Below are 20836 nucleotides of genomic sequence, written 5' to 3'. Positions count from 1 at the left end.
TTGCAACGAGACTCATCCCAGAGCTGCGAGGGATGAGGTACGAAGACAGACTGAAGGAACTAAACCTGACGACGTTAGAAAGGAGGAGGCATAGGGGGGAGGGACATGATACAGACGTATAAAATACTTAGAGGGATTGACAAAGTGGAAAGAGAGGAAATGATTACAATTAATAACAATGGAACAAGGGAGCACGGATGGAAGCGTGAGACTCAGATGTGTCAGAGATGTTGATCAGACCACACACTAGAAAGTAATGGGACGACGACGTTTCGGTCCGTCCTGGACTATTCTCAAGCCGATTGTGAGTCGATCACAATCGACTTGAGAATGGTCCAGGACGGAACGAAACGTCGTCGTCCCTTCACCTTCTAGTGTGTGGTCTGGTCAACATTCTTCAGCCACGTTATTGTGACTCATCGCCTGCACGTGTCATAGAGAAGTTAGCAAGTTTACTTTTAGTGTGAGGGAAGTGAGTAAATGGAATGACCTAAAGCAGCAGGTTGTAGAGGCGAACTCCATTCATAACTGTAAAAGCAGGAATGACAGGGAAATAGGTCAAGAGTCACATTAGACAACCAAGGGCTACAAAAGTCGGGTCCGAGAGCTAGAGCTCGATCCTGAAGGCACAAACATGTGACTACACACGTCACTCTACTATCTTGACACACCAAGAGAGTTTATGTTGCAGCTTCTCTTACATTTCTCACTCAATGAAATAACCCAAAATGCTTATCATTTCTTTATCAGTTAAGTCTAGAGATAAAGACACAGGCGGGCTATTGACCAGGCAGTGGTGGTGGGGGCCCCAGGAGGCCCTGGTGACGTGATGTAGAACAGTCACAACACTGGACGCGTGATCCTGTGGTCCCGGGTTCGATCCCGGGCGCCGGCGAGAAACAATGGGCAGAGCTTCTTTCACCCTAATGCTCCTGTTACCTAGCAGTAAATAGGTACCTGGGAGTTAGTCAGCTGTTACGGACTGCTTCCTGGGGGTGGAGGCCTGGTCGATGACCGGGCCGCGGGGACACTAAAACCCCGAAATCATCTCGAGATAACCTCAAGATGGTGGAGGCTGGGGGTAGAGGGGGGTGAGGGAGGGAGGGGCACCACAGCTTCAAGTATGTTTATTTAGATAAGAAAGAAATACATCTCAAAGTGATAGAGTAGCTTAGGCTATTTCTACCTAATATAGAGTAGAAATATGTGGAACAGCGGACAGTACAGTCTCCAGTCAAGAATGTAGCACTCGGCCTAGGCAGTTCTAATAGTCTCCAAGACGCTACAGCTTCGACACAGAACAGACAGCAGACTAGGACACAATCGACTTGAGAATGGTCCAGGACGGACCGAAACGTCGTCGTCCCTTCACCTTCTAGTGTGTGGTCTGGTCAACAGACTAGGACCGCATCCAGCTACAACGCTCTCCCACATAGAGCTGCGCGACTCCGGCCACACTCAGCTCTCTGCTCTGCTCCAAGCTCCGTCTCAACATCTACGACACTGCTCATACCTATACCGCCTACATATAAGTAAAGGTTGTGGCGTGTGAGTGGGTTACTAACCCTTGCACCACTTACACCAGCGCTGAGCACACACACGGTGGCGCGCGGAGACTTGTAGCTCCACTAAGCCACTCCGCCCCCAGAGTGCCAAGGTGTGTGGCAGCAGTAATTGAGAGAGAAGGGTCACAGTGCCATGGTTCAACGACCACAAGTCGTGCCAAGATGCCTGTGCCTGTCCTCCTCCTCCCTCTCCTGCCGCCGCCCGCGGGGGGCTACGTTATGTTCATCCTGAAAAGGCGATTTGCAACTAAATACTTCAATCCAAAAAAAAAGTTTAAAAAGAAAAACTCTGAAGTTAAGAGCCTAATTCGAAGCGAAAATAGCGTGACTAAGTGCCAGACTTGAGTAGCAGGCGGAGAGAAGAGTACAGTAGAGTTATGAAGGGTTGCTGAAGATCTTCAGATACGTTAACAAGGTTAAACTTAATACAAATATAGTGGATGATTTAAACTAAGACTGGGTAGACTGGGTAGACTAGGTAGACTGGGTAGAGAATGATGGTAGGCTGGAGCACGCCAGACAGTCTCACACCAGCTGGGGGGGGGACTCTACACCCTCCCCTGGAGTCAGGGGTAGTGTGGCAACTCACACAATTATAACAACATTTTAGGCTTCGTATGTATTTAATATAATACATAAGAAAATTCCCACTGGTAAACGTGACTGTGCACCATAGCTATTAGTTTCTACGGTAAACTGCTATATAGAATAATGCTTACAAACTAGTTGGATTGAACCATAAAATAGTAATTAGATTTTATTTATGAAATATTAATTGTAAACTGGAATTACAATGAGAATAAATTGCGTAAAGTGTTATGCAACATTCAGACCAGGAGAGAGGAGGAGAGAGTTCACCGCGAGGATGACAGCAGAGATAACACTGCTCTAACACCACAACACTCAGGTGACTGACCGCACCACACACACGCCTCTACACTTATGGGCACACATCAACACACACATTAAGAAGAGTTAGTGGGTGAGAATGGTGTCGGTGTCGGCCTCCAGACCAGGCCGACACCAGAGTGCAACTCCATAGTCTCCCGAGACTGATGGATGCCTACTACTAGTAGGTGACAATAGGACAGAACAACAGTTAATGCAGAACACCAGACTGGTAATAATGACTGGCTGTCATTGTGGGAAAAATATCCACTTATGCTAAGTTAAAATATAGTATATGTGAGTTATGACCACAGACAATATGAACTAGGAACTAGATACCTGATCAACCAGGCTGTGACTCATACGTCAGGCTGCGAGCAGCCGCGTCCAACAGCCTGGTTGATCAGTCCAGCAACCAGGAGGCCTGGTCGACGACCGGGCCGCGGGGACACTAAAAGCCCCGAAATCATCTCAAGATAACCTCAAGATGACCAACCCGTCCTCAGACCAAGTCCATCAACCCGTCCTCGACTCAAGTCCATTACGTCCAGCGGTCGACCCCACAGACGCATTCAAAAATGTTAACATGCTGTTCATTCAAAACAGGAATTTTCTCAAATATAAATTAATAATATATTAGCATATTGTGCATATATAGGTTAGGTTAGGTGTTTAGGTTCTGTTGGCGATTATTTGTATTTGTAGTACGTGGGTGAAGCATTTACAGTGTTGTGGTTCGAACAAAATTCGTCAGTGAAGCACTTGTTCCGGAAGTGTTCGGACGTCACTAGTTGTGAGTCGACGTCACCAGTTGTGAGTCGACGTCACCAGTTGTGAGTCGCGTGTAAACCGTCTTTCATTCATAAACAGGGGGTTTGGCGGGTGGATGGAATCACTTTTGGATCTTTGTTTGGAGGACGGGCTGACCAAACCCCCTGTTTATGAATAAAAAACGGTTTACACAAACGCTGATAGTTAATGTAATGAATAATTCAATTTATTAAATAAATAACCATAACAAATGAGGTATAAGTCAGGCCAACCAAAATTCCAGTCATTCACCAGTGCTCGCTGAAATTATATATTATTTAATCTTTATTATAAGATTATAAATGTAGATATTCCCGACATGCTGGAGAGGGCAGCATCCTCCCTGACAAGGACTTCCTCACAGTACACAACTATTAGCACTATGAGAGCCGGTCGGCCGAGCGGACAGCACACTGGACGTGTGATCCTGTGGTCCCGGGTTCGATCCCAGGCGCCGGCGAGAAACAATGGGCAGAGTTTCTTTCACCCTATGCCCCTGTTATCTAGCAGTAAAATAGGTACCTGGGTGTTAGTCAGCTGTCACGGGCTGCTTCCTGGGGGTGGAGGCCAGGTCGAGGACCGGGCCGCGGGGACACTAAAGCCCAGAAATCATCTCAAGATAACCTCAAGAAGATTGTACCCTCTCTTGTGTGCTGGTGGCTGGGTCTTCTCCCCAGTACCCATTCTTGTGTGTACTGGTGGTGCAGCTCCACTAGCATGAGTGGTGGTGGGTGGTGGTTGTGGTGGGTGGTGGTTGTGGTGGGTGGTGGTTGTGGTGGGTGGTGGTGTGCATACATTTCCCAGGGCTGGAGGGTGCTGCCAAGACTGGCGACAGGCGGCAGTTAGCGGTGGCGTCGCGGCTTATCTGCCCTGATGTTGTCGCGGCCTCTGTCACCCGCGACACTCCCACCTCTCATCTTCCTCTCCCTCACTCTTGCTGGTGAGTGGAGCAGCTCACTCACTATACGAGGCTCCCAGCTCACCCTGCCACTCAGTACACGAGACTCCCAGCTCACTCTGCCACTCAGTACACGAGACTCCGAGCTCACTCTGCCACTCAGTACACGAGACTCCCAGCTCACTCTGCCACTCAGTACACGAGACTCCCAGCTCACTCTGCCACTCAGTATACGAGGCTCCCAGCTCACCCTGCCACTCAGTATACGAGGCTCCCAGCTTACCCTGCCACTCAGTATACGAGGCTCCCAGCTCACCCTGCCACTCAGTATACGAGACTCCCAGCTCACCCTGCCACTCAGTATACGAGGCTCCCAGCTCACCCTGCCACTCAGTATACGAGGCTCCCACCTCATCCTGCCACTCAGTATACGAGGCTCCCAGCTCACCCTGCCACTCAGTATACAAGACTCCCAGCTCACTCTGCCTCTCAATATACGAGACTCCCAGCTCACCCTGCCACTCAGTATACGAGGCTCCCAGCTCAACATGCCACTCAGTATACGAGTCTCCCAGCTCACCCTGCCACTCAGTATACAAGACTCCCAGCTCACCCTGCCACTCAGTATACAAGACTCCCAGCTCACCCTGCCACTCGGTATACGAGACTCCCAGCTCACTCTGCCTCTCAATATACGAGACTCCCAGCTCACCCTGCCACTCAGTATACGAGGCTCCCAGCTCACCCTGCCACTCAGTATACGAGACTCCCAGCTCACCCTGCCACTCAGTATACGAGACTCCCAGCTCACCCTGCCACTCAGTATACGAGGCTCCCAGCTCACCCTGCCACTCAGTATACGAGGCTCCCAGCTCACCCTGCCACTCAGTATACGAGACTCCCAGCTCACCCTGCCACTCAGTATACGAGACTCCCAGCTCACCCTGCCACTCAGTATACGAGACTCCCAGCTCACCCTGCCACTCAGTATACGAGGCTCCCACCTCATCCTGCCACTCAGTATACGAGGCTCCCAGCTCACCCTGCCACTCAGTATACGAGGCTCCCAGCTCACCCTGCCACTCAGTATACGAGACTCCCAGCTCACCCTGCCACTCAGTATACGAGACTCCCAGCTCACCCTGCCACTCAGTATACGAGGCTCCCAGCTCACCCTGCCACTCAGTATACGAGGCTCCCAGCTCACCCTGCCACTCAGTATACGAGACTCCCAGCTCACCCTGCCACTCAGTATACGAGACTCCCAGCTCACCCTGCCACTCAGTATACCGCCCATCCTGGTGTTCAGATAACAGTTATAGTAACGATGCGGTCCATCATATATATATTGACGCAAACGACAATTAGAAAGTAGAACTCGGTATTACTGAATTTGGTCAAACTGGAAATGTTTTTGTACTGGTGTTGCAAAGAAGACTTAACCTTGTAACACCCAAGGAAACCTACCCTTTGGGAGAGGTCAGACCCAGGCGACCTTTGACGAGTCTAAACCTCGTCAGCCGACTGACGAGTCTATTGTGGTTGCCAACATCTCAATGGAAACATCAAAATCCTCAGATTAGGCAAAATTGTAATTCATTTTGTCAATAAAGATGTTAATAATAAAATGGAAACATTTCATTGACCAGGCGCTGCAAACCCCAAGAAAAACAAACTCACTCACTCACTCTCCTCACCTCCTCGTTAAGGTGTAGGGGTCAGGTGGTTGACCTCGCCACTCGTTAGCTACGAGATCAGTCCGAGATTAGTCTTGTCAAACAACTTTAATGAAAAAATTGCTGAGTGCATTGCACGTGGGTGATCGGAGCACTCTACAAGCCTCCACTTGTAGGTTGGCAACAAGCTACCCCCCCCCCAGATGATACCAGCTGGGGTAGGCCTCTGATACCCTGGAATACCCTGGATGATACCCTGGGAAGGACAACGGGAGCCGAGCTTGGGTTATCAGAGCCCCGTGAGAGACCGGGCCTCTAGCTGGGAGAGGCCGGGGTCAATGGTAATGTGTGTGATGTTTCTGATGTATTTAACATGTCTAAATTATTTACCATTTTTGCCAGTGTAGGACAGGGACTTAGGAATGTCCCAGTGTAGGACAGGGACTTAGGAATGTCCCAGTGTAGGACAGGGACTTAGGAATGTCCCAGTGTAGGACAGGGACTTAGGAATGTCCCAGTGTAGGACAGGGACTTAGGAATGTCCCAGTGTAGGACAGGGACTTAGGAATGTCCCAGTGTAGGACAGGGACTTAGGAATGTCCCAGTGTAGGACAGGGACTTAGGAATGTCCCAGTGTAGGACAGGGACTTAGGAATGTCCCAGTGTAGGACAGGGACTTAGGAATGTCCCAGTGTAGGTGACTTTGGAACTTTTGGTGAATAATATAATTTTGATTAAATAAACTCTTGCTAATTTTCCACCTTTATGTGTGACTGCCATTTCCAGTGCCATATACCGTGGACGTTATCAAGGACGACGAACCTCCCAAATATTCCAGTTATATTTAACATAACTGTTAGTAAGCGATTACGTCAAAAAGAAGGAGTCCTTCAGTAGTAATTAAAGCCAAGGGGGCGCGGTGGTTCCCCCCATGAACCACTGGTGATCCCATAATTAGTAATTATCAATATTATTGTAGTAACAATAATTAATGGGGGGGGAGGGGAAGGCGGGTTTTCTCCTAAGACTAAGACTAAGCGTCGTCTGGACCTTACCCTTGGTTCTGTGAGGGTTCACTAGTACCACCTTACACTCAAGTGTACAAATTGTGTACACTCTTTAAGGACATACACTTAAGCGCACCAGTGTGTAAACCTGGAGTGTTACAGTGGTATCAAGCAGAGTGTTACAATGGTGAGTGTTACAGTGGTACCAGGCAGAGGGTTACAATGGTGTTACAACCTTCCTAGGCTTAATTCACGCTGAGGCCTAATATAGTACATATATCTCCTATACCAGGCCTATGATTTTAAGTCTGGTTTTTAGCTTCATTTATTCTGGACTATACAATGAGTACCAAATTCTACTATGTAATTGACCATTACGTCTCTGTATGTACGATGGTGCACAGTTACAACACGTCTAAACAAGAGGATACTTGATACCTTGATACCTGCTTGACGGGGTTCAGGGAGTTCAACTCCCCAAGCCCGGCCCGAGGCCAGGCTCGACTTGTGAGAGTTTGGTCCACCAGGCTGTTGCTGGGAGCGGCCCGCAGGCCCACATACCCACCACAGCCCGGCTGATGAGTTGCTGTAAGAGGGCCCAGTTCACCCTGGCACTATATGAGGCGTTACAGTTAACAAGGATCAAAGTTAACAAGTTGGTAACGTGACAAAATCTGCATTTTGTACAAGTGAAGAGTATTTTAGAATACAGGAAAATACTAGACAATAGAGGGCAGGAGCAGCAGCAGGCGCCGTGAGCAGTCACAAGGTGACGTGAGCAACAGGAGACGGCGTGAGCAGCAGACGGCGTGAACAGCAGACGGCATGAACAGCAGGCGGCGTGAGCAGCAGACGGCGTGAACAGCAGACGGCATGAACAGCAGGCGGCGTGAGCAGACACAAGGGGACAGGAGCAGCAGCAGACGGCGTGAGCAGACACAAGGGGGCATAAGGCCTCCCAGACGCAACATAAAACAAAGCCTTGTAACCACCGCCAAAGATCACTTAATACAAAAACCCAAACTCCTTGAACCTCCTCAAACATATGTTAAATAATACAAGACCCAGCACATGTGACGCCCTCACACGAGCACAACACAGCCCGCCAAGGACATCTCTCTCAGTGTGACACAGGACACACACACACACACACACACACACACACACACACACACACACACACACACACACACACACACACACACACACACCAGCCAGGCACAAGAACTCTCAATTTGTTAATTTATTACCAAAGTAAAGCCTCTCTCGCCTTCTGAATTGATGAGTATATATAGGCCTGTCACACGACTCACAAAAACATGGTCACCAGTCTAATTCATCAGTTAAGAACTCCCGCAGCCACTTAACTACCTACTAATCACTGGCATACAACTAATCACCACCTGTGTCATGATGTCAACTCACTACGAGTCAAGCTCAAAGATGAGCAAGTTACTGTTGCCTCACGACACATTAATATTTCTCGGTAATATATGAGGGCTCTGGTACTCTTACTGTCACTTACCACCTGGCGACCTTGTCACCACGCCTCACCCAGCTGTCACCCCCGGGGTGGAGGGGGGGGGGGGTGCCAGCTGTCACCCCGGGGTGGAGGGGGGATGGTGCCAGCTGTCACCCCGGGGTGGAGGGGGGATGGTGCCAGCTGTCATCACCGGGGTGATGGGCTGGGACCCCACAGGGTAGAGGGCTGGGACCCCCCAGGGTAGAGGGCTGGGACCCCCCAGGGTAGAGGGCTGGGACCCCACAGGGTAGAGGGCTGGGACCCCACAGGGTAGAGGGCTGGGACCCCCACAGGGTAGAGGGCTGGGACCCCCCAGGGTAGAGGGCTGGGACCCCACAGGGTAGAGGGCTGAGACCCCACAGGGTAGAGGGCTGGGACCCCACAGGGTAGAGGGCTGGGACCCCACAGGGTAGAGGGCTGGGACCCCACAGGGTAGAGGGCTGGGACCCCACAGGGTAGAGGGCTGGGACCCCACAGGGTAGAGGGCTGGGACCCCACAGGGTAGAGGGCTGGGACCCCACAGGGTAGAGGGCTGGGACCCCACAGGGTAGAGGGCTGGGACCCCACAGGGTAGAGGGCTGGGACCCCACAGGGTAGAGGGCTGGGACCCCACAGGGTAGAGGGCTGGGACCCCACAGGGTAGAGGGCTGGGACCCCACAGGGTAGAGGGCTGGGACCCCACAGGGTAGAGGGCTGGGACCACAAAAACATCTTGGCTGATCTTGCCAAGCATTAATAGTTAGTCAGCCTTCACATGTAAACACTTACGCCCGTCTCCAGCTGTTAATTGCCATCATATCTCATACTCGTAAAGCAATCAACCCTCGGCACACAGCCAGGTCTCTTACTGCATACTGTGGTAATATGCTGTTATTGTGTATTGTATACTGCAGTGGTGCTGTGGTGCTGGTATTGTATACTGTGCTGGTGCTGGGTACAGTGATGATATGGTGTACGATGCTCGTACTGGCCCGCTTCACTTCTCACCCAACTAGCTGCCATACTATTTGCACTGAGATGTACTCATCTCACCTAGTTGTACTCGGCTAGTTGTGCTTGCTGGGATTGACCTTCCGCTCTTTAGTCTCACCTCTCAATCGTTAATCAACTGGTGTACAGGTTCCTGAGCCTAATTGGCTCTATCATATCAACACCTGAAACTGTGAATGGAGTCAGCCTCCACCACATCACTGCTTAATGGTTTAACACATCTCTAACCCTGTCCACGGAAGACAGAAGTAAGTAATTATCAAAAGAAGGCACCAAACCGGGAAGGCTATGTAGCACGGAAGACGGAAGAAAATGTATATATGCTGGTTAGCATTGTAAATGTGTGGCCACGTCTGCGGTAGAAAATAAAAAAAAATAAAAAATAAAAAAAATGCTTAATGCATTCCATTTGGCAACTACTCTGACACTGTAAAAGTTCTTTCTAATATTTTTGTGGTTCATTTGGATACTAAGTTTCCATCTGTTCGCGTACCACCCGTGCTAAATAGTTTGTCTTTATCTACCCTGTAAATTCCTCTGAGAATTTTATAGCTGGTGATCATGTCTCCCTTAACTCTTCTGTCTTCCAGTGTTGTGAGGTTAAGTTTCAGAAGTCTTCTCTCGTAGCTCATACCCTTCAGCTCAGGTACTTGCCTGAGCCTACTGGGCTCTATCATATCTACATTTGAAACTGAGTATGGAGTCAGCCTCCACCACAGCACTGCCTAATGCATTCCATTTACTAACTACTCTGGCACTGAATAAGTTCTTTCTAATGTCTCTGTGGCTCATTAAGGTACTCAGCTTCCACCTGTGTCCCCTTGTGCGTGTACCACCCGTGTTAAATAATCCAACCTTGTCTACCCTGTCAATTTCCCTGAGAATTTTGTATGTAGTGATCATGTTCACCAGGGACTGTTCATGTTCAACTCTGCCACACCACGAGTGGTGTGGCAGAGTTGCTTCTATCATACTCCTGTCTAGTTCTTCTGTCATTTATTGGGGTCTATATATTACTACTGCTATTATCTGCTATTATCTATCTTCATATTGTCATAGTGCCTGCTATGAGTCTTTGAAATCTTCACAACCTGGGATAACTCTTTCTTCAGAGCTCCATGCATTCCTTATCAGCAGAACCACTCCTCTTCATCCCTCCCTCTCTTTCCTTACTATGTAGTAGTCCTGTGGAAACACTACATTTGTTATGATTCCTGATAGTTTTGTTTCTTTGAGTGCTATTACATCTAGGTTTTTCCTTGTGCCCTTTCTCCATGTTCACTTGTTTTACTTTTAATTTCTTCTATGTGTACAGCACTTTGTAGCTCACTTTCATCTATCCACCCTCACTCTTACCCTTGCTGGTTGTTCCACTGGTGTAGACAATTGTTCCATGGACTGAGCTGCATGGGTGAGGTTGGTGTGCTGTGTGATACGGGAACTAAGTAGACATTTGGTTGGGGATAGAGAGGGCGTCTATTGGGTGGAAGGAGGGAGTGCTGCACTTCTATCTAGAGCAGCTGAACTGCTTATGGAGCGTTCCCCACTCCCCTCTGGGATTGTAGGGTATGTGGCCCATGGTTCCCAGATTCCCTTCTCTCCCTGCGCATCTTCCTTGAATCTTCTGCTATGATTCTCTCGTAGACATATCCCGTCCTCTGTCATATCCCGTTCACAGCTCTAAAATGTATACGTTAATCTCATGTCGGCTCCTAATGCATGATAGAACTAATGAGTTAGCCAAGGAATCTGCCATTAAAGAAGGAGCTAATCCGGTCGCCAGACCCGGCAGCGGGCGGAGGTGGGGTTCCCTGGCAGTGTAAGAGGGTTGAGGAGTCATCACAGGGGATAACGCCAGTGAGTGGTGCTGGCACTCCCGCCCAGCGGATGACACTCTCCTCCCTCCCATGTTAAGCCCACCAGCCCTGCTGCCTCCACTCCTCGACACGCCCCCCCCCCCCCACCCAGGGTCCGGGTTCGATCCCCGGTGATGGCAGAAACAAAATGGACAGTTTTTCACCCTGAATGCCCCTGTTACCTAGCAGTAAATAGGTACCTGGGAGTTAGACAGTTGTCACGGGCTGCTTCCTGGGTGTGTGTGTGTATTCCCCTAGTTGTAGTCACCTAGGTGTGCTTGCGGGGGTTGAGTTCTGCTCTTTCGGCCCGTCTCTCAACTGTCAATCAACTGTTAGTAGTAACAGTTGATTGACAGTTGAGAGGCGGGCCGAAAGAGCAGAACTCAACCCCCGCAAGCACACCTAGGTGACTACAACTAGGGGAATACACACACACACCCAGGAAGCAGCCCGTGACAGCTGTCTAACTCCCAGGTACCTATTTACTGCTAGGTAACAGGGGCATCAGGTTGAAAGAAACTCTGCCCATTGTTTCTCGCCGGCACCGGGACGCTAATGCTAAATAAGTAATATTGATATTAATGACTACAGCTGCCACCAGGAGGAGCCACAACACAGCCCGTGCATATCAATGCACAAGATTACCAGCGGCCAAGAAATGACGGGTCCAACAGCTAAAGCTCGATCCTATTAGGCACAACTAGGCGAGTACACACACCTCCACACCTGAGAGGGGTGACTGGACAAGAACAAGCACCATAACAGCCTGGCCCTGGCCGTTGATAACCTTGCCAGCGTTCCACCCGTCTCTTCCACACTATTACTCTCCGATCTAACATTTTATTATATAACGTCGCTAAAGTTGTTCACTTGTCACACTGGAGGCAGTATATACCGCTTGCTCTAATACCCCGTCACCACACCTGTCACTGCAAGCATCAACACCACACCTGTACACCTGCCAAGAGAAGTGGACCAAATTATACACTGGCGTATTGGAAAATACAACGCTGAAGGCACTCTTCTCAAAGCTACAAGTGTTAATACCTGGCTAGGCTAAGAGGTACAAGGTAACCTTAGATTGCTACAATCGGAAAAAACTATCACGTTAACAAAAACTGGACATTTTAACATGATACAATTACTGTTCTCCAAATATACCTTGCTGTAGTTGACAGCTTCAGTGACACGTGATCGCTCGGACACTTTGTTACAAGGTAGCCGCAAGGTAGCGACAGTATAGCCACTGGGTAGTGGGTATAGCCACTGTATACCCAATGGCTGGCCACAGTGCCACAGGATAGCCAACAAGATAACCACTGTAGCCACAGGGTAGCCACAGGGTATAGCCACAGGGTATAGCCACAGGGTATAGCCACAGGGTAGCCACAAAGTGGTCATAAGGTACCGTGAACAAACTGTTCTCATCTAGTATTCGGCACGAGGTACGCTCAGGAAATGTAAAATACTAATATAGGTGCCGAGGTGTGGTTAAACATTAGAATATTATTTACGTGACTTGGTTACAAGAGCAGTCGTCTGTGTGACAGTCATACTAAAAGAGAACTGAAAGCCTTGTACATACACAACTGTGGTGATGCAGAGGATCCCAGGTGTGGAGTGCAGGGCACCAAGCACACCTCACAGCGCGCACGACGGGGTGCAGGGAACCCTCTCCTTGCAAATCTCTCTTTATTCTAAACTTTCACTGTGTTATACTAGGAGAGGTTCCGTGCCGGTGCTGGAGAACAGGATACACCTCACAGCTCATAGAAGAGTGCGACAAAGTCACAGATCATACAAGTCAACACCACACAGCCCCTACAAGGTAGATTTTATAAGGAATGCAATTGACGATCACAAAACATTGATCATTTTATGCGCAAAATCCACAGAGAAATATGAAAGAAAGTGAACGTTTCGGCCTGTTAAAGCCTTTGTCAACACCAGACTTTGTCAACACATTTATAAGGAATATTACCATCTTAAGGTGACAAAGAATAAGGTAACATTACAAAAGTTACAAATGATTCAGGTGTTACAACCAGGTGTTACAATGGTGACAGACAGATGAGGTTTCTTAGTTTAAAAGTTCTCTTACTTTTATTTGTGTTTAAAAACTTGACTATCTCTTATTCCTGTTGATTATTTTGTGTTGTGAGGAACAAAAATCAAGTACATGCATGGGGCTGAAAAACCCAGCATACGATTGGGCACGGACCACCTAGGATAATGTTGGTCAACCTTTTATGTCTTAGCTAGCTCTTGTTATGGTGATAGGGGGAGGGGGGATGTTTTGGTGGTAGGGATGTTTTGGTGGTAGGGGGGAGGGATGTTTTGGTGGTAGGGGGGGAGGGATGTTTTGGTGGTAGGGGGGGAGGGATGTTTTGGTGGTAGGGGGGGAGGGATGTTTTGGTGGTAGGGGGGGAGGGATGTTTTGGTGGTAGGGGGGGAGGGATGTTTTGGTGGTAGGGGGGGAGGGATGTTTTGGTGGTGGGGGGGAGGGATGTTTTGGTGGTAGGGGGGGAGGGATGTTTTGGTGGTAGGGGGGGAGGGATGTTTTGGTGGTAGGGGGGAGGGATGTTTTGGTGGTAGGGGGGGAGGGATGTTTTGGTGGTAGGGGGGGAGGGATGTTTTGGTGGTAGGGGGGGAGGGATGTTTTGGTGGTAGGGGGGGAGGGATGTTTTGGTGGTAGGGGGGGAGGGATGTTTTGGTGGTAGGGGGGGAGGGATGTTTTGGTGGTAGGGGGGAGGGATGTTTTGGTGGTAGGGGGGAGGGATGTTTTGGTGGTAGGGGGGAGGGATGTTTTGGTGGTAGGGAAGCGTTTTATTTAGTTATATCTGTTAGGATTAAGATATACATTTGTTGCTCTTTCCAGACTTGTGAGGAAGACTTACTGGACTGCCTGAGCCAGAGATAAGAGAGTGACTTAAGTCAGTGTTGTGGGAGTGACTTACGTCAGTGTTGTGGGAGTGTGCTCGGGGGCGACGACCCCTCTAGTCTGCCCCCCACCACCACCACCGCACATTGTAACCACACAACACCAACATATAAGACTTAACAAACCCCACAGAAGGCCTCTTGCCTACACAAAGTTGGCACCATTACATCCACTCACCCACATACCTAGCCTACCAGACATCTATTTTTGAAATACGTTAAAACTGTTTGTCCTAATAATAATAAAACCTGGCAACCTATTCCATTCATCCGCACCCCCAATTCCCAATTACAACTTCTCTATATTCCTCCTATACACAAAGTTAGGAGTCTTCTACCCATTATTACGGGTGACCTATTAGTGCTGGTGCAGTGTAATCACAGAAGGAACCTATTTACTGCTCTATACTCACATTCTTACAATATATAAATGGAATCACTCAACACCCTGCGACACCACCTCCTTATCTCTTCAGAATTAGAATCTAATCTTATCTTGTTTATCGTCAAAACTTACATTGTAGTTTTTAATTTGATATCGTTGAACATAATGTTACAGACATTGTTAAACGTCCTGTGTTACCGGCAGGAGCGAGAGTGTCTGAGACAGTCTCAGTAATGTTTAGTACCAGCCTGACCACTCATGGTCGCCCCCAGCCTGACCACTCATGGTCCTCCCCAGCCTGACCACTCATGGTCGCCCAAAGCCTGACCACTCATGGTCGCCCCCAGCCTGACCACTCATGGTCGCCCCCAGCCTGACCACTCATGGTCGCCCCCAGCCTGACCACTCATGGCCGCCCCCAGCCTGACCACTCATGGCCGCCCCCAGCCTGACCACTCATGGTCCTCCTCAGTCTGACCACTCATGGCCCCAGGTGGCTGTATCCCCCCCCCCCCACCATTCCTCGCATACTCACATACTTCTGAGTTTATTTTGTTAATGTGTTTTCTATGTGCACCAAAAATATTGTATTTACACACCTGTCCGGATGAGTGCGCGGCCTCCCAGGACTAAAGGTCTCCGAGACCCTGCACCCTGGGCCACGAGGCCCGGCTTCCAACACTGTCGCCCCGCTCCAGTTCCTCTGTCAAATAACCTGTATCTGAATACTTTGTTGATGTATCTGAGTATTTTGCATGTCGTGATTATGTGTATCTTGCGTCACGGTCTCTCCAGTGACGAAGTTTACTTCCATTAATCTGTTGTCGTGTCTAACATCTGCGACTAGGCTGTGACTCATACGTCAGGCTGCGAGCAGCCGCGTCCAACAGCTTGGTTGATCAGTCCGGCAACCAGGAGGCCTGGTCGACGACCGGGCCGCGGGGACGCTAAGCCCCGGAAGCACCTCAAGGTAACCTCAAGGTACTAGTGCGGTGACATCTTAAGACTTCATCTGCCGTGATCCTGTGATGCAGGAGACGCCAGTCCAGGGTTGATGAAGGAGGATGTGTGTAAAGATGTGTAGAGAGAGAGATGTGCAGGCGGAGATGTGAGCCCCCAGTGGCGCCCGGGATGACCACCTGCCTGGTTACTGGCTCAGGTCGGGACCACTCTAATATTAGACCAGCCAGGTCCTCTGGCAACCCTGCTCCAGACCTGCTTATTGTCTCCCTTACACTCCTCCACTCCCTCACCCTGTACTCCCTGCACACTCCCTCACCCTGTACTCCCTGCACACTCCCTCACCCTACACCGAGTGACAACACCCGCCACGTGTCAAGAAGATATGAAGGAGTTCCTTCACTCATAACGTGTGTGAGCGAAGCATTGCGAGGTGTGATCCATCACTCTGGTGTTGGGCTGTGATGACTTAGTTACACCAGGGTGTGGAGGGGTGGGGCTGGTGCTGCACAATGACGCCCCCTTTCAAAGCTGGAGAAATTGCTGACCTGGAGAGCGTGCAGAGATCCTTTACTGCTAGAATCCACTCAGTAAAACATCTAAACTACTGGGGCTGACTAAAGAGCCTAAATCTGTATTCTCTTGAGCGCAGGCGGGAGAGATACATAATAATTTACACGTGGAAAATAGCAGAGGGGCTGGTCCCAAACCTACACACAGAAATAACACCACATGAGACCAGGAGGCATGGCAGGATGTGCAGAATACCCCCGTTGAAGAGCAGAGGCGCAACAGGTACTCAGAGAGAACTATCAACATCAGAGGCCCGAGACTGTTCAACACACTTCCACTACACATAAGGGACATAACTGACCGACCCCTCACAGTGTTCAAGAGAGAACTTGATAAACACCTCCAAAGGACACGTAATCCACAAGGCTGTGATTCGTAGGTCAGGTTGCAAGCAGCTGCGTCCAACAGCCTGGCTGACCAGACCATCAACAAGAAGGCCCTGTCAGAGACCGCGCCCCCGGTACGTTGATCCCAGAAATCAACGACAGGTAACCGCAATGTTTGTGTTCTTATGTTTGGCTTTAATAGGTTGATTAGACAAGGACTGATAAGTTGGGTTAGGTCTTCTGACACCTTAACAAACATGACACCGTACACCGTCCACCACACAGCAACATAACACCGTCCACCACACAGCAACATAACACTGTACACCGTACATCACACAGCAACATGATGGATATAAGTGGTAACTCTTGACGCTTCACCCAACAGGTCAAGACACCTCACCTTCCTCTTCACGGTGAATTGCTGGTGCAAGAGTGTTTTAAATCATGATTACCTCTGATACACAGACATGCTTGAGCACACACCTCACCCACACTGCCGACACCGTCACACACCGCAGCAAGTCATAAGTCTATCACGGGGTTGCCCACATCCGCCCCTAGCACGGACAACCACAGATATTGGTTCCCTTGGGCTAGTGAGGAATGGTATACTGTTTGTTGACCGGACCACACACTACAAGGTGAAGGGATGACGACGTTTCGGTCCGTCCTGGACCATTCTCACAATCGACTTGAGAATGGTCACTGGACTTGTGATCCTGTGGTCCCGGGTTCGATGCCGGGCGCCGGCGAGAAACAATGGATGGGCAGATTTTCTTTCACCCTATGCCCCTGTTACCTATCAGTAAAATAGGTACCTGGGTGTTAGTCAGCTGTCACGGGCTGCTTCCTGGGGGTGGAGACCTGGTCGAGGACCGAGCCGCGGGGACACTAAAGCCCCGAAATCATCTCAAGATAGATGGGCCAGGACGGACCGAAACGTCGTCGTCCCTTCATCTTCTAATGTGTGGTCTGGTCAACATACTTTAGCCACGTTATTGTGACTCCTCGCCTGCATATGGTATACTATTCCCACACTGGTATACGGTATACTATTCCCACACTGGTATACTGTATAGATCACACAGGCCTCGGACAATCAAAGGAAAAAGCACCATAACTAGTCTAAACGTCACCATAACACTATGGACAGAAGAACACTATAACACCATTGTTGTTATTAGCCACACACGTGGTGGTCCAGAGCCAGCTACGTGATGCCAAGATGCCCATCCTCCAGGATGAAGTGACCAGTAGCCTGCAGTGACAAAAGTCTTGGAGTGATTATCTTGAAGTCATCAATCAAGTCTTCACTCGGCACCAGAGGAGTGTCACCTGTGAGTCGCCAGGTGAGTCAGGTCAACACACCGTGACGTGCCAGGTGAGTCAGGTCAACACAGTGCCAGAAGTATAATATGGCAAGGCTCGTGACTCAATATTTTGTGTGTGTTGTTGAGTGAAAGTTTCGTTCCAATGTAAACTAACAGTGGCAGCTGGCTCTCGGGGGTGGTGCCAGGACGGCCAGCTCCCCCGGGGGTGGTGCTAGTACGGCCAGCTCCCCCGGGGGTGGTGCCAGTACGGCCAGCTCCCCCGGGGGTGGTGCCAGTACGGCCAGCTTCCCCGGGGGTGGTGCCAGTACGGCCAGCTCCCCCGGGGTGGTGCCAGTACGGCCAGCTTCCCCGGGGGTGGTGCCAGTACGGCCAGCTCCCCCGGGGGTGGTGCCAGTACGGCCAGCTCCCCCGGGGGTGGTGCCAGTACGGCCAGCTCCCCCGGGGGTGGTGCCAGTACGGCCAGCTTCCCCGGGAGTGGTGCCAGGACGGCCAGCTCCCCGGGGTGGTGCCAGTACGGCCAGCTCCCCGGGGTGGTGCCAGTACGGCCAGCTCCCCGGGGGTGGTGCCAGTACGGCCAGCTCCCCGGGGTGGTGCCAGTACGGCCAGCTCCCCGGGGTGGTGCCAGTACGGCCAGCTCCCCGGGGTGGTGCCAGTACGGCCAGCTCCCCGGGGTGGTGCCAGTACGGCCAGCTCCCCCGGGGGTGGTGCCAGTACGGCCAGCTCCCCGGGGGTGGTGCCAGTACGGCCAGCTCCCCGGGGTGGTGCCAGTACGGCCAGCTCCCCGGGGTGGTGCCAGTACAGGATGACTACGAGTGGGAGCAGGCATCAGCTGACGGGGACCTGACACACAACCCGCCACCAGAGGTCCGCGTGTTCACATGAGCAGTGTTCACCACAAACATAAAGGGAGCCTTCAGAAGTCTCCCCACTCGCCCAGAGTGAGCGCCGCGCTTGTAAGGTCACTCCTGGAGCTGGACCACACGGACATGACGCCTCACCTCAAGGCCCAACCGCATACGAACACAAGAAAAGATTCATTGATTTATCGCCAGGTTGGTTCCAGACACAAAGGACCCGAGATATGTGGACTGGAAGCTTATCCCAGAGATAATGGAGGTCCGCAATAAGAACATTATTACACAGCCTTGTTAAGAAACGGCCGACTGTTGCAGGTATTCCACCTGTTGCTTAGAGCCCAAGTCATCCACACCATCGTCTGGGGTGAGTGGCGGGAGAGAGAAGAGTCTTGACACCGTCCACATAAACATACTAACATAATAGTCTATGTGCAAGCATGGCGGCTCTTGTTAATCCGTGTGTGCACAACTGGGATGCCCAGCCAGCACCTTGCGGGGCATGAGACTTACTACTGCCGTAGAGGAGAAGACGCCATGAAATAACCGAGGCTCAACGGCACCCTGGGAGCCGAGGCACCAGAAGAGTGTAGTACTACTATGGCTACTAAAGTTCAACCCGAGTAAATGCAAGGTCATGAAACTAGGCGGTGGAAACGGGAGGCCAGACACAGGATACCGAATGGGAGATGAAGTACTTCATGTGAAACGGGCAGAGAGAAAGATCTAGGAGTTGATATCACGCCAAACTTGTCTCCTGAAGCCCACATAAAAAGATTAACATCTGCGGCATACGCGAGGCTGGCTAACATCAGAACTGCCTTCAGTAACCTGTGTAAGGAATCATTCAGAACCTTGTATACTACATATACAAGACCAATCCTGGAGTATGCGGTCCCCGCATGGAGCCCGTACCTTGTCAAGCACAGGACAAAACTGGAAAAAATTCAGTGGTATGCCACTAGGCTAGTCCCAGAACTAAGAGGCATGAGTTACGAGGAAAGACTGCATGAAATGCACCTCACGTCACTGGAAGACATGAGAGCTCTGAGAGACATGATCACTACCTACAAAATTCTAAGAGGAATCGACAGGGTAGATAAAGATAAATTGTTTAACACAATTACGCGAACAGGGGGACACAGGTGGAAACCGAGTGCCCAAATGAGCCACAAGGACGTTAGAAAGAACTTTTTCAGTATCAGTGGTTAACAGATGGAATGCATTAGGCAGTGATGTGGTGGAGGTTGACTCCATACACAGTTTCAAATGTAGATATGATAGAGCCCAGTAGGCTCAGGAACCTGTACACCAGTTGATTGACAGTTGAGAGGCGGGACCAAACAGCCAGAGCTCAACCCCCGCAAACACAACTAGGTGAGTACACGAGAAGTAACCCAGGGTGAGGATCACACAGTGGGGGGGGGGGGGGGCGGGGATTGCCTCCCGGTGAGGCATTTGGAATGTCAATCATTTATAACATTTATAGACATTTACTCATATACACACACACGGTGTGCGCGCGCGTGCGTGCGTTCGCGTTAACAATAAATACATGTAGCAGACATGACGAGGAAACAGAGATCGGGAGCCATTACATTAGACAACCGATGACTGGAAAAAAGGCGGGATCCAAGAGGTCTGCTGGACCCAGCAGACACAAACAGTTCATACAAGCAAAGACGCACCTCACCCTGTGTTACGTGGACTGGGCCATGACTGGCAGTGTAGGCGAGTATTATACTGGAGCAGCCTTGGCAGGGACAGGGGCGGGCGTGAGGACAGGTAAGAACCAGTCAGTGGTGCTGCTGCTACCCGAGCTGCACTCACACCCGCTCTCTACCTTCACCTTTATCTCTAATATACTGACACACGCTGTTCTCCAGCTATATGTTGCAGTGTGCCCTGTAGACCCTATCCACTCCCCTGCCACCTCCCATTAGCACGCTTCAGCCCATCTTTGTATCCTTTGTATCCTGTATCCTTTGTATCTTTGTATCCTTTGCCCCTCCAAAGGATACCTGATCAACCAGGCTGTGACTCATACGTCAGGCTGCGAGCAGCCGCGTCTAACAGCCTGGTTGATCAGTCCAGCAACCAGGAGGCCTGGTCGACGACCGGGCCGCGGGGACACTAAGCCCCGGAAGCACCTCAGGGTAACCTCAAGGTATCTTCATAGTCAGTCTATTTGGCTATCATTGTAGCCCCACAACAGCCTTCTAGACCCTCTTTCACAGCCCAAGAACTCCCCT

General features: G+C 50.4%; 2 protein-coding genes across 2 annotated transcripts in view; one reads left to right on the top strand and one right to left on the bottom strand.

Moving 5' to 3' along the window:
• The window catches only part of Pde11 (Phosphodiesterase 11), a 238428-nt gene that overhangs the window by 200897 nt on the left and 16695 nt on the right, over positions 1-20836 (bottom strand). The window lies entirely within an intron of this gene.
• LOC138352469 (microtubule-associated protein 6-like) lies at positions 4137-5474 on the top strand. Its single transcript, XM_069304966.1, has one exon. The coding sequence runs from the start codon at positions 4137-4139 to the stop codon at positions 5472-5474; it is 1338 nt and encodes a 445-aa protein (XP_069161067.1).

This window comes from Procambarus clarkii, chromosome 53, assembly GCF_040958095.1.
Source record: "Procambarus clarkii isolate CNS0578487 chromosome 53, FALCON_Pclarkii_2.0, whole genome shotgun sequence".
Lineage (NCBI taxonomy): Eukaryota > Metazoa > Arthropoda > Malacostraca > Decapoda > Cambaridae > Procambarus > Procambarus clarkii.
Note: the sequence above shows the minus strand (reverse complement) of the source record. Positions and strands in the feature narration are given on the sequence as shown.

What these genes read in the sequence shown, in the direction of transcription:
- LOC138352469 (XM_069304966.1), top strand. Translation starts at nt 4,137, where the DNA reads ATGTTGTCGCGGCCTCTGTCACCCGCGACACTCCCACCTCTCATCTTC.